Source organism: Python bivittatus, unplaced genomic scaffold, assembly GCF_059951505.1.
Source record: "Python bivittatus isolate LINGU-HERP-01145 unplaced genomic scaffold, Pbiv_v1 ctg000480_np1212, whole genome shotgun sequence".
NCBI classification, from domain to species: Eukaryota; Metazoa; Chordata; class Lepidosauria; order Squamata; family Pythonidae; genus Python; species Python bivittatus.
The window spans coordinates 55,103,014-55,115,433 of record NW_028277075.1 but is presented as its reverse complement, the minus strand read 5'-3'; the positions used below and the strand labels follow the sequence as shown (position 1 = coordinate 55,115,433).

Here is a 12,420-nt window from a genome sequence, read left to right as displayed (position 1 = left end):
AAAAACTGGACACATAGGAGACCTTCTCTTCCTCGCTGCGGAACAGACCTCCATAGCCTTCCATCTAGATCCGCACCTGGGTGATAAAGCAAGCCAGCTGCTCAGCATCTCCCCCAAATTTCATGGAGATGCCCCGCTGCTGCATCGGGCTCTTCTTGGCTCTGCTAGGTGTGAGATCCTCCTCCTCCTCGCTGGAGGTCTCACCTTCGGCCGACTGCTCTGCCACCTCCGTACCTCCCGGTGTGGCAGCTGACTCGCGTGGGGGGCGTAAATCCCCCTCCAAGCAGTTGATCCACTGCTGCTTTTAGTGCTCGCACATCATCGGATAGGGACCCCATCTGCCCTTCCAATTTCCCCATGCGATCTTTCATCGAAGGACCCCGTCCCCTTGTCGCCGTTGCCTTCGCCCCCGCTCGGGCTTGGCGCGATGATTGCACCAGCTCCTCCTGGGTTATCACCTTCACTTCCAATGGAGGGGGGACTGTTCTCTCTTCTTCTTCCTCAATTACATCGTCAGCCATTCCGCTGCTCGGTTGGTCCTGGTCAACGTGAGGCTTTGGACTCCCCGCAGGGCAATCTCCCTGGTGGAAGTCTACACTGTGAGTCTTAGCAAAATGTAACGAGCTGCCACCTGTTGATCCCAAATCCAGTAACTTTCCTTGCAACCAATATTGATTCAAAAGAAAGTTCATTTATCCAAAGCATTGCTAAGACTGATCAAAAGCGCGCCAAAAGCTGTTTTTCTTACTTTCCCCCCCCCTACATCGCCCTTAGTTCTTGGTCCTCTGATTCTCTTGCTGGTATGACCTTGAGCATGCCAGAGCTTGTGATAAAGAGCCATCTGCTTTAAACGGTTTCTCATTCCTACTCCCCCCCCCTTTTACAATGGCAGAACTGCAGCATGAAAAAAACCATTTTTTTAAACTAGCCATCTAATAATCTATTATAAAATCTTGCGAGGATTCTGACATCAAGCAGGGTTTATAAAAACTAGGCAAGCAGCAAACAACATTAGGTTACCTGTAGATTTAATACACTTGAATAAAAACGAAGATCAATTTGTAATTTTATCATTAGATGCTGAAAAAGCCTTTGACAAAATACCTAAACAGTATATGTTTGGTGTGCTAAATAGATTTGGATTTACTTTGGAATTTATAAAATGGATTAAGATATTATATGAGTTGCCCACTTCTAAAGTAAAGGTTAATGGTATGTTTTCTCCTACTTTTCCACTATTATTGGAATTAGACAAGCATGTCCACTTTCATCCTTGCTTTTTAACATTTGTGTGGAACCTTGGTTTGGACTATTAGACAACACAGGGAGATCTACAGAGTAGTACACAACTCCATTGAATGCATATTGGTTTTATTTGCAGACAACATTCTTTTGTTTATTTCTAAACCTCACAGTACTACTCCTGTGTTGATGCAAAGGGTAGATGCCTTTAGTAAAATAGCAGGATATTCTATAACTTGTCCAAATCAGAACTGATGCCAATAGGTGAAAATTTGGTTACCCATTCATTTAAGGAATATCAATTCATATTTGTACCGAATGTATTAAATATTTTGGTATGTGTATACCAAAGGATATAACTTAGTTAGGAACAAATAATATAAATAAAATATATAGAGTTTTCTTCAGATATCGATAGATGGGAGTCATTAAGCCTCATCCTTTGGGAAAAGGTGAATGCTCTCAAAGTGAACATTATTCCCAAATTAATTTATATTCTGAGAGGAATTCCAATTTTTTGTATCTGGAAAATATTTTCATAAATAAATACAATCTTTCTCAAGGTTATGGATTAAAAAGTCATGTCCGAACTCATACTGGAGAGAAGCCATATAGATGTTCAGAAGAAAACTGCACAAAGTCATTCAAGACTTCAGGAGATCTGCAAAAACACATAAGAACGCATACAGGTATTTTGCATATTAATACAACTTTATTAACTTTTATAATGCCATATTTGGACATAATAAAGTATTCCCTAAGTTCATCTATCTTAACAATCCCTTCTAAAGTCTAAAACTGCAAATGTATACACACTTACTGAGGATAAATCCCATTTAATTCAGGGATTCTTATATCTGAATAAACAAATATAGGACTTAACTATAAATTACTTTGAACATTTTGAAACTGAAAAAAAAATCCTAAATTAGTCTTGTAACACCTTGATATACTTTATATAAAATGTTGAGCAAAAATACTTTTTCTTCCTATTTAATTTAGAAACTTTGTTGCCACCAATAAACATCCCTAAGTTAAACAAAATTCATGAACATGTAATGGCACTATAGTTCTAGAACAAAATAATGACAACATAACTTTAGTAATATTCAGTGGCAGCAGTAACAGTTATAATCTTTCTTAGTTAAAATAATACGCTTTTTTTTTTGTCCAGTCACCTAAAATTTGGCATGTGGTGGGCTTCTTTGGTATGATGTTCTGCAGTTGGAGATTACCACAGTAAACGCCCATTTCAGTTGACAAACCAGATAAAGGCCTCCACAGAACTTTTTAAAAAACTGAACGGTTTTAAAGGGGTGAAGCTGTTCTTCAGACACCCAAGTTCCAAGCTGCATAGGTTTTTAAAGACCAAAACCAAGGTTTTCAACTGTATCTAGAAACAAAAAGAAAAAAAAACTCTTTTAGCTCTTTTAATATTGGTCTTGTATGTCCACCATTGACAGGTTAGGTTAACTAACTGCTGTATTTTGCACCAGCTACCATTTCTGCATAATCTTCATGAACAGGCCCACATACAAGACTTTGCAATAAGCTAACTGGTTACTGCCAGGTGGGTGTACAGCTGATGCACGAGTTGAAACTGTTGAAATGCAGTTTATCCCATATGGACCTGGTCTAAAAGTATTGAAAAACTGCAGATTTGCATCTTAAGGGAGAGCACAACCCATCAGTAATGGAACAAATAATACATTCCTGGTTAGTCTGCCAGTCTACCAGCAGTACCTTCTAATCAACTAAGTTTTGCTTTCTACCTTCACTCAATACATTACTGGCTTCAGCCTGACCTTTGAATGAGATGCAAATAACAAATGACTTTGGAATCATCAGCATATTGATAATGTTTCATTCCAAAGCATTAAATATTGTAGATACTAAAGAACAGACAGTGCAAAAATATGTTTTTAACAAATGTGTAAAAGGGATAGTTGTGTACAACTCAGCTTCTTCTGAGGATTCTTGTAAACCCTTTTCACCCTTAACCCTCCCTTCTTTTTCTCTGTACACCCCCAATATACACTCCAGCATTTGTTTATTTCTGATTTTGCCATTGTTTTCTTTGACAGGTTTGCATTCATAATGGTTACCCCTGTTTTTCTGACTTTTGTCTAAAGGTTTTTATAACCCCAGTTCATTCTTTTTTCCTCTGCACTATTATAGACCTATTCAACATCTGTTTTTTCCTTCTTTTCATTTGTTAGTCTCTTATTTTTATTTATTTATTTATTTATTTATTTATTTGTTTGTTTATTTATATTTCAAATCTGTCAGCACCCATCTCACTACAGAGTGACTCTGGGCAGTTTACAGTAACAACAGAATAAACAGTAATTAAAATAGATAAATATTAATTAGTTAAAATATGCTAGAAAACAAACTTCCAATATGATACTTCCAAGAGGCTGATGTTAATTAGGTGTTAATAAACTCAAGGAGCATCGTCAAGGCACCAGCCATCCCCAGGGTTGGTTGTATTTTTCCTCACCTCACGCAAGCTGGCAGAGCCAAGTCTTCAATTCCCTCCGAAAAATTTCATACGTAAATGAGTTTCAGGCAAAAGTGGTCTGTGTACAGTTGTTGATTTACTGTAAAAGACTGAAAAAATTGCTATCCAGTTCATCTCTCTGGCTCCAGAAGAAGTGGAATAATGCAAATTTGTGCTGTAGAAATGTTATTATTCTTACTTCTGTTGGACTTGGTTCAATATTATATGTGGAGACAGTCTATATACAATTGGTATTTGCAATTTCTCAGGAAGACGGCAATTAAAAATGAGAGTCTAGGCCCAGAGTGCTATTTTTACCATAGCTACATACAATATTATATACTCTCTAGGAGGTAACTTGTTTGAAGACCTGAAGGACCAGGTTAGGGACAGATCGTCATGGAGAAAATCTATCTATTAGATCGCTAAGAGTCAGCACCAACTTGATGGCACATAATCATCATCAATCTAGGAAGTGAATGTATTCCAGAAGTTGGAATGCTTGGTTATGTTTGTTATGTATTGGCAGTATTCGGCTTTCAGTTATTAATACTACTAAAAATATTTGTCAGCCTTACCAGGTAGACCAGATAGGAAACATTACAAGATGAGTTAATTCTATTCTATTGTAAGGTTATATTAACAGAATCTTGCAAGTCTGAAAGTACAATTCTCCCCCCATCTTCTTTACACCCCGAGAAATCTTCTGAGCCCCTTGCCCCACCCATGATCCAGCTATGGACTATGCTGTCTCTTACTTGACCATTCCCTAGACAGCGTATCAGGGCCCAGTCTCCCAAGGTCATTCCCACATACCATTAACAGTATTTCAGACAGGGGTTGCCTTGTGGTTTCCTAAGAAAAAGGAACAAAATGTATCACATAAAATCTGAGTAATTAATATGATTTGTTATTGTCTGTCCCTAATGTAAGTACTAGGTATATATCCTCCAGAAATACTCAGCTCTTTTACACATTATGTAGCAGAAATTGATGAGTGAGAACATCTGACCGTCCCTGTTTCATGTTGAGTTTATCTGTATAATATAGAGTTGTGCATATTTATTTTTGTGTTCATGCATCATATATTTAACATACATCCATGTGATTTCTGATATGTATGTATAAAAATGTTAAATGTAAAGCTGCTCTTATTCTCATTTATACTTTATATTGCTACTATGAATATAAAAGTCATTCGTATTTGGCTTCTTTTCCTAATGATATCAAATTCATTTCCCCACTTTCAGCTTTCCTATGGGCTACATTATGTATAATAGCAGAATAACCTGTGTATTAAAATATGGATTATGTTGAATATATAAAAGCAGGATAGGGACAGTTTAAAGCAAGGAACTGGCAAGTGAGGATTAACACTGACCCAATGTTATTTTTAACTTATGAACCACTTCCCCATTTTTTTTTTCTTGTCCCAGTAGCTCTTTGCTTCCAACCTTGAAAAACTCATAGAAGAAAAGAGCTGGAGTATATGAAGGAAGCTCTACAGGTAGAGCTCAGCATCCCATTTCTCTCCACTGCTTTTCAGCTTTAAATCCCCTCACAAGATAGACAGAAAGACTTTTCACGAATTTAGCTTTACAATACAGTACACAGACTGAAATCTCCAGTGGGTTCTCTCTGGAGGAATCTATGAAGCTGTATGAATTGGTTTCCCTGTTAATAGTCCACTTTCTAAAATAACCATATCCTAGCTGCTTGCCCTCAAAAAAAAAAAGAAGAAGAAGAAGAAGAAGAAGAAGAAGAAGAATCAAAACAGGTTGTGTAACATTCTTAAAGACATTCCATTCCTTCTGTTTAAACTAAAGGCCGTCTTTAAAGAAAAGCTGTTGTTGGGTGGGTCTTAGTGCAGTTCAGCTCTTTTCTGCCTTGCAACATGATATACAGCATTATGAAAGGATTATGGAAACTATGGCAACATAATATTGTAGTAAACACAGTTAAAAACATATACATCTTTTTGGCAGAAAACTGACAGACTTTTCAAAGTAAAAAATTGCAGGTTTTTTTTCTACTAAGAAGCCAATAGTTGTCTTGTAGGGAGGTAATTTGAAGGCTTTTTCCTATCTGGTGTTATATAATAATAATGGGGGGATTAATAAATATCTCAGTAATACATTGAATTATAAAAATTGTGCTTTCACCCATCCCTCTTAGGCTTCTCTCTGTGGCATGACAGTATACAGAGACTCGACAGTTCTTAGCAAAAGCACTTGAGAAAGTGTCGCACAGCAGCATGAGGGTATGCTAGAAATATAACATTTGTTGTAGGGATTTAAGTACTGATCAGTACAGACAATATTTAAGGTAGTTGTATATAAGTTAAACAGGGAAGATATGCTTTTTTCTTTAGAATTACTACATGGGTGAGTTTAATACACATATATTTTAGAGTGTTGTGTTTACAGATGGATAATTGATACCCATTTGTTTATACACTCCCAGTGCCACAATCCAGAGAACAAACATTAGACTAACAAAATATGCCCTTTCTTTCTCAAGCAGCAGCTTTTCATTCTGTCTGACAAACCTCTTTTAACATTTTAATGATATGTAAACTTTGTGGAGAAACTATATTAGTAATCTGTCCCCAAAGTTCAGTATTCGGCTGGGAATGCACAAATTCAGAAGCTCATTATTTAATGCTCTGGATTATGGTCTATCTCTTAAGGAATTTGCCTTTTAATTTAAGGAGTAACTGAAATGGCAAAGTTGCCAGCAGCTGTTAAACCAGACTCTGTACATAATACATAATAACAAAAAGTACATAGTAACATTCAAAAACTTTGCCTCCGGGTTCCCTCCCATCCTGTCCCATTTGTATTTTAAAATGTTTAGCTATTCATTTGGTGCTAAAATGATGTTTTGATTGTTTTTGTGAATTATTCAAATACAGTATGAGTAGCTCATAGTAGCTCTTACCCAACTATGTGTATATTGGAATTTTAACCTACAGAAAAATGAAAAGAATAAAACACATGTAAATGTTGCCATATTTGTATATAGAAGTTTCTCCACCTGCATCTTTGACTTCAGCTATTAATGGTACTGAATCTGCAAAACAGATTTAATTTTCCCCAACTTTAGGCATGATTCATTGAGATGAATTGTTAAAGAAAAAAAATTATAATATCAAATTCTAATGCCTGTGGATCAGAACAGTTTGTTCACCCAAAATAAATATAAAACAAATCAAGCAATAGATGAATTTATTGACATTTCTTCACTATATTTTAAAACTATACTCACAGTTTTGTAATTGAATGCTGTATAAGACAGCATTAGAAATTTATTTAACCTAGCAGAAAACTAATCTTATTCAAAATAGTGAAAAAAGGAAAAGAAAGGTGGAGGGATTTGTTTATTAACATATTTAGTGCCAAATATTTATAAATAACTTAAGAAGCTTTTGTTAAAAGTATTCTGATTTTTTTTATTTCAATTTTTTTTAGGTGAAAGACCATTCAAGTGTCCCTTTGAAGGATGTGGTAGGTCATTTACAACATCTAACATCAGAAAGGTTCATATCAGGACACATACAGGAGAAAGACCATATTATTGTACAGAGCCTGGATGTGGAAGGGCATTTGCCAGTGCAACTAACTACAAGAATCATGTGAGAATACATACAGGTATGGTATTTGATATATTTTGCTTATAGTCTTTAGTCCTTTTTCTTTCCAGTTTCATTTGAGAAGTAATTTTAGATTTTTGGGGAAAATAGGAAACAATTCATTCTCCTCTTAACAAAGTAGAACTTGGAATTTTTTTTACTGAGTAATGAGCTCATAATTCTCCATCTGAATTCTCCATTTCTTTTTATATGTTTGGAGTTCAAGAATTCATACATTATTCAAAAATTTGAGATGTAACATGGAAATAGTGAGAATAACATTTTAATATTGTGTACATTTCCAAGCTCTTATAAACATAACAATTTTGTAAAAGTAAAATGATTCCTTGCTATTTTCCAGAGCATTTATGGTGCTGGAGAAATCTTAGAGGGAGGCAAGTTCAGGTGCCTATCAGCCATAAAGGGCTAGGGATGGGAGATGGTTGTTTCTGGTGGGCACTGGCTGACTAAATGGTGTTGATTGCTAGTAGTTGGATAACTATTGAAAAGTATGGTAAGCAAAGGATCCAAGGGAAGGAATGCTAGAAGAAAGAAAGGTTTAGTGGACAAAGATTAGAGGGGGGCTTGGCTTAGAGGAAAGAGGAGGTGGTTAGAAGAAGTCTGCAAGAGGAAGGAAATGGCAGAGAGGAGAGGAGGCAAACATATTATACAGAGAAGAGGATGAAGGTTGCTGGTTGACTTGAAATACCATAACAAAGGAGTTATGACAACTGCATACTGGAGTTGTCATTTTTAATATGAATGTCGGTGATATGCAGTATCTGAAAATGGCTGTTACTTGTGGTGGTGTGAGATTGCCAGACATTACAGCCTATTCAGTTACCCTCGTTGCTTGTCTCTTTTTGCCTAGGGGAGAAGCCTTATGTATGTACAGTCCCTGGCTGCGATAAGCGTTTTACAGAATATTCTAGTTTATATAAACACCATGTGGTACATACACATTCTAAACCTTATAACTGTAATCACTGTGGGAAAACATACAAACAGATTTCTACCCTTGCAATGCACAAGCGAACAGCACACAATGATACCGAACCAATAGAGGAAGAACAAGAAGCTTTTTTTGAGCCACCCCCAGGTATGTAGTTAATTGTTGTATCTCTTAATTTTTCACTCATATTAACTGTAAGAATGTTCTCTCTGTCAAAACCATTTGTAAGATTTGTATATCTTACAAATAGTTCAGTATATTATAAGATCTACTCTTAAACATTGCATGTTCTCTATAATATCCACTTCTTTGTGTTTTTAAGTGATCTGTAAGCAACTTGCCATTCACAATTAATTGAAAACAAATTTATTTTTAATACTGTACTGTAGACACAGTGGCTAATCAGTTTCAGAGAAGATATAAGTGTAAAAAGAAATACAGAATGTATGCATTTCAAGAAATACACCACTAGGAGAGGCCATCCATCAGTCTGGGGTGAGGTATCATCAATAATCTGATGATACCCAGTTGTACATCACCACTCCTTGTCATTATACCCAGTTGTACATCACCACTCCTTGTCATCTCTTGATTAGATTACAGGTAGTCCTCGACTTACAATGGCAAGTGTGACTGCCATTGACTGCCATTAGCGACGGCAATCCCTGCAGTTCCATTTGCCATTGTTAACTGAGTCCCATGGTCATTAGGTGAAGCAACTTCCTACTGGCTTCCCACAAACAAAATCAGTGCGGAAGCTGGCAGGAAGTTGCAAGTCTCAGGCCAGCAGGCAGGTAAGTGGCTGCTGCCAGGTGCGGGAGGGAGTAAGGGGGTGTGAGGAAGGGTTGGGGAAGGTGCACGAGAGACATGCGGTGTGGGGAGGGTGCGTGGGGATGTGGGACTGGCTGGCGTTGCATGAGCACAGAGGGGCTAAGGGAGGGTGTGCAGGGGGGGAGACTTATCCTGGTAAGTTGCAACCTTCCCTTCCCACTTCCCCATTGACTTTCTGGGGAAGCTGGCAGGGAAGGTTGGAGATTGTGATCACGTGATCGTAGGGTGCTTGTCAACCAGTCGTAAGTGTGAGTGGGTTGCTGAGCACCCAGATTACAATTACGTGACTGCAGGGGTGCTGGGATAACTGAAACTCCAAGGACTGGTCATAACCACCGTTCGTTCAGCGCTGTAGTAACTTGGAACGGTCGCTGACCAAATGGTCGTAGGTTGAGGACTACCTGTACTGTAATTTTCTGAACATGGGACTGTCCTTGAAGACTACCTAGAAACTTCAGCTTTATGCTTACTGGCCATTCATGGACCTGCCATAACACATTGCTACTGCAGCAGCTGCCTTGATTGCCATGGTGTTTCCAAATGCAATTCAGGATGCTTGTTGCTACCTTTAAAGCCCTCCTATATGGCTTGGGCCAGAGTAGATTCTGCCCATCCAGTCTGAATAGCCAGAGGGTACCTACTAAGGGTCCTTACTTTCAAGAGGTGTGATGGGAGGGGACCTGATAGCAGGTGTTCTCTGTGGCAGAGAGGTTACCCTCCTATAGAACAGCTTGGCCCCCAAGGCAATATTAGTCCCTACTCTTGTGGCCTTCTGGAGGCTAGTAAAAACTTGGCACATCCAGAAGACCTTTGGGGACTGACTGTGGAGCTCTATGATGATTTTAATAAAGCAAAGTAGAGTTGGACCTGGTTGGCACTTAGTTGGGGGATTACAAGAAATAGTCTATAAAGAAGTTGAAAAAAATACTCAGAAATATGTCAGTGGGAATGCAAACCATGTCCATATTGTTGCCAGGAACCCAACATGTATCTGCCCATGTAGTCATCAGGGCTTGAGCTCAATACAAAAGAATCCATACCTTTTTAAAATACAAATTTAGCCCATATTCCTTTAAATAGGTCAAGGTGAAGATGTTCTCAAAGGATCTCAAATAACATATGTAACAGGTGTTGAAGGCGAGGATGTCGTTTCCGCACAGGTTGCTACTGTGACTCAGACAGGGCTGAGTCAGCAAGTGGCACTTATTTCTCAAGATGGAACTCAGCATGTAAGTATCCACCATAATGAAGATACCCTTCAAAATAGCTTGCAAAAATAAATTTCATTCCTGATTTTTTTTATAGATGTCATTAAAATTGGTTTCCATTAGATTAGTAATGTTGGGAATATATGACACGTTAACTAAAAAAAAGGACTGCATTCACGTGGAAACCATCTAAGGCATAAAACAGAATATAGTCAATTTACTTTGAAAATTCCAGTTCTGTTTTTTTTGTGTCTGATTTCTGCTTAAGGTTATGAATCTTGGTGAGCTTTATTTTAATTGTTTTTATTAGTTTATTTAGTTATTATAAAGGTATAGTAATATATCCCCAGATGAAATATTATATGATCAAATTATGCTCAAACCAATGCTATTAACTAAATTATTATAATCTGTTTCAGGTTAACATATCTCAGGCTGACATGCAGGCCATTGGAAATACTATCACCATGGTAACACAAGATGGCACTACCATCACAGTCCCTGCACACGATGCAGTTATTTCTTCTGCAGGAACACATTCTGTTGCAATGGTCACCGCAGAAGGCACAGAAGGACAACAGGTAAATTGCTCCTAAATATATGGGTGGAAACAAACAATTGTGGCTTTCTACAATAAATGTGTCAATAACAGAGCTTTCTAACTATTAGCATAGCATTTCATTTAATTGATTGATATAGCCACCCTACTCAGCATATGACTCAGGGTGGTATATATAATCAATAACAGTAATAACCAATAAAACCACATAATAAAATAAAAAACAAATTCAGAACAACATACAAATGCATACATGCTGGAAAAAAAATATGTTAACTCAGCATAAACACACACACATTTTTCAGATAATTTTATAAATTATTCTGTTCCCAAGACCATTTGAAATACACCTGCTTAGTAAGATGCTTAACAATTTTACAGGATTTATAATATAATTCTAGCCAATCCAGTTAAGCCTGAGATAATACACTAAAAAAACTCAGAGCAACAGAAGCCCATTTTTGTACTGTTCTGCTATGTATTAATTTATTTTGGCCATATCATTCAACTTTGTAAGTTACTTAAAGTCAGCAGCACTGAAGCTGCATAGAATTTTTAGTAATAAATAGATCAATACACTTTGTAGCTGCCATTCATCTCTGTGCCCAAAGACCAGAAGGGAGAATTACGTATGGGTTAGCGCATGATGCCAGGATTTAAATGTATAAACATGAAATGCTATAGGTACATATTGCAGTTTTGATGCTCTACTTTAAGCATTATTAAATGCATGGTCCCAGTTCATACGTTATGCCAGGTCTAAGCATATTATATCTTAACATGTTATGCAAAGTACTTTACTGATTTTTTTACCCCTTACAAATATACTCTTGGTTCTAAAATGTGTTTTGGAGGGAGGTATTATTCATATATCTTGCTTTATGTCCTAGTAAGGCTGATACTCTGTTTTTAAAATGTTAAGACTGATTAGTGGCTTTAAAAACTTTTAAATAAATAATTATTTTTAGATTTCAATATTTAGAATTTTTTTTTCTCTGTGCTTCTTATTAAGGTTGCCATTGTGGCTCAGGATTTAGCAGCTTTTCATAGTGCTTCACCAGAAATTGGACATCAGCAACATGGACATCATCTAGTCACTGCAGAATCTAGGCCTGTTACTTTGCTGGCAACATCCAATGGGACACAAATTGCAGTGCAGGTAATTAGGATATGACATAGACACTGGGAACGTTTTATTAAAAATCTGTGGATTGAATCCAGGGGTAGAATTTCACAAACTAGAGAATCTGCGGCCAAGAAAGAGGACAGAAAAATTCTACCTTTCTGCATCCTTTTATGCTCCCCATAACCTGCTCCTAGAGATCTAGAGATATTCTGGAACACCACAGGAAGTAATATTGAGGGCCTCAGAGAGGAGGGAATCAGTGATCACTGACTTCTCTTTCACTCCAGGAACCTCCATTGGATCTAACAATCTGCTTTAATTTTGCAGAACAACAAATCTGGATCTTCTACTTAAATATGTGTACAACT

General features: G+C 37.2%; 1 protein-coding gene across 6 annotated transcripts in view; it reads left to right on the top strand.

The window, feature by feature from the left end:
- The window catches only part of ZNF143 (zinc finger protein 143), a 43,886-nt gene that overhangs the window by 30,191 nt on the left and 1,275 nt on the right, over positions 1-12,420 (top strand). For all 6 annotated transcript variants that reach the window (XM_088145949.1, XM_088145950.1, XM_088145951.1 and 3 more), the window contains 6 exons: positions 1,806-1,931; positions 7,216-7,395; positions 8,248-8,475; positions 10,240-10,388; positions 10,787-10,948; positions 11,939-12,085. In XM_088145949.1, coding sequence (XP_088002075.1) covers positions 1,806-1,931; positions 7,216-7,395; positions 8,248-8,475; positions 10,240-10,388; positions 10,787-10,948; positions 11,939-12,085 — 992 coding nt within the window. The remainder of the gene's footprint in view (positions 1-1,805; positions 1,932-7,215; positions 7,396-8,247; positions 8,476-10,239; positions 10,389-10,786; positions 10,949-11,938; positions 12,086-12,420) is intronic.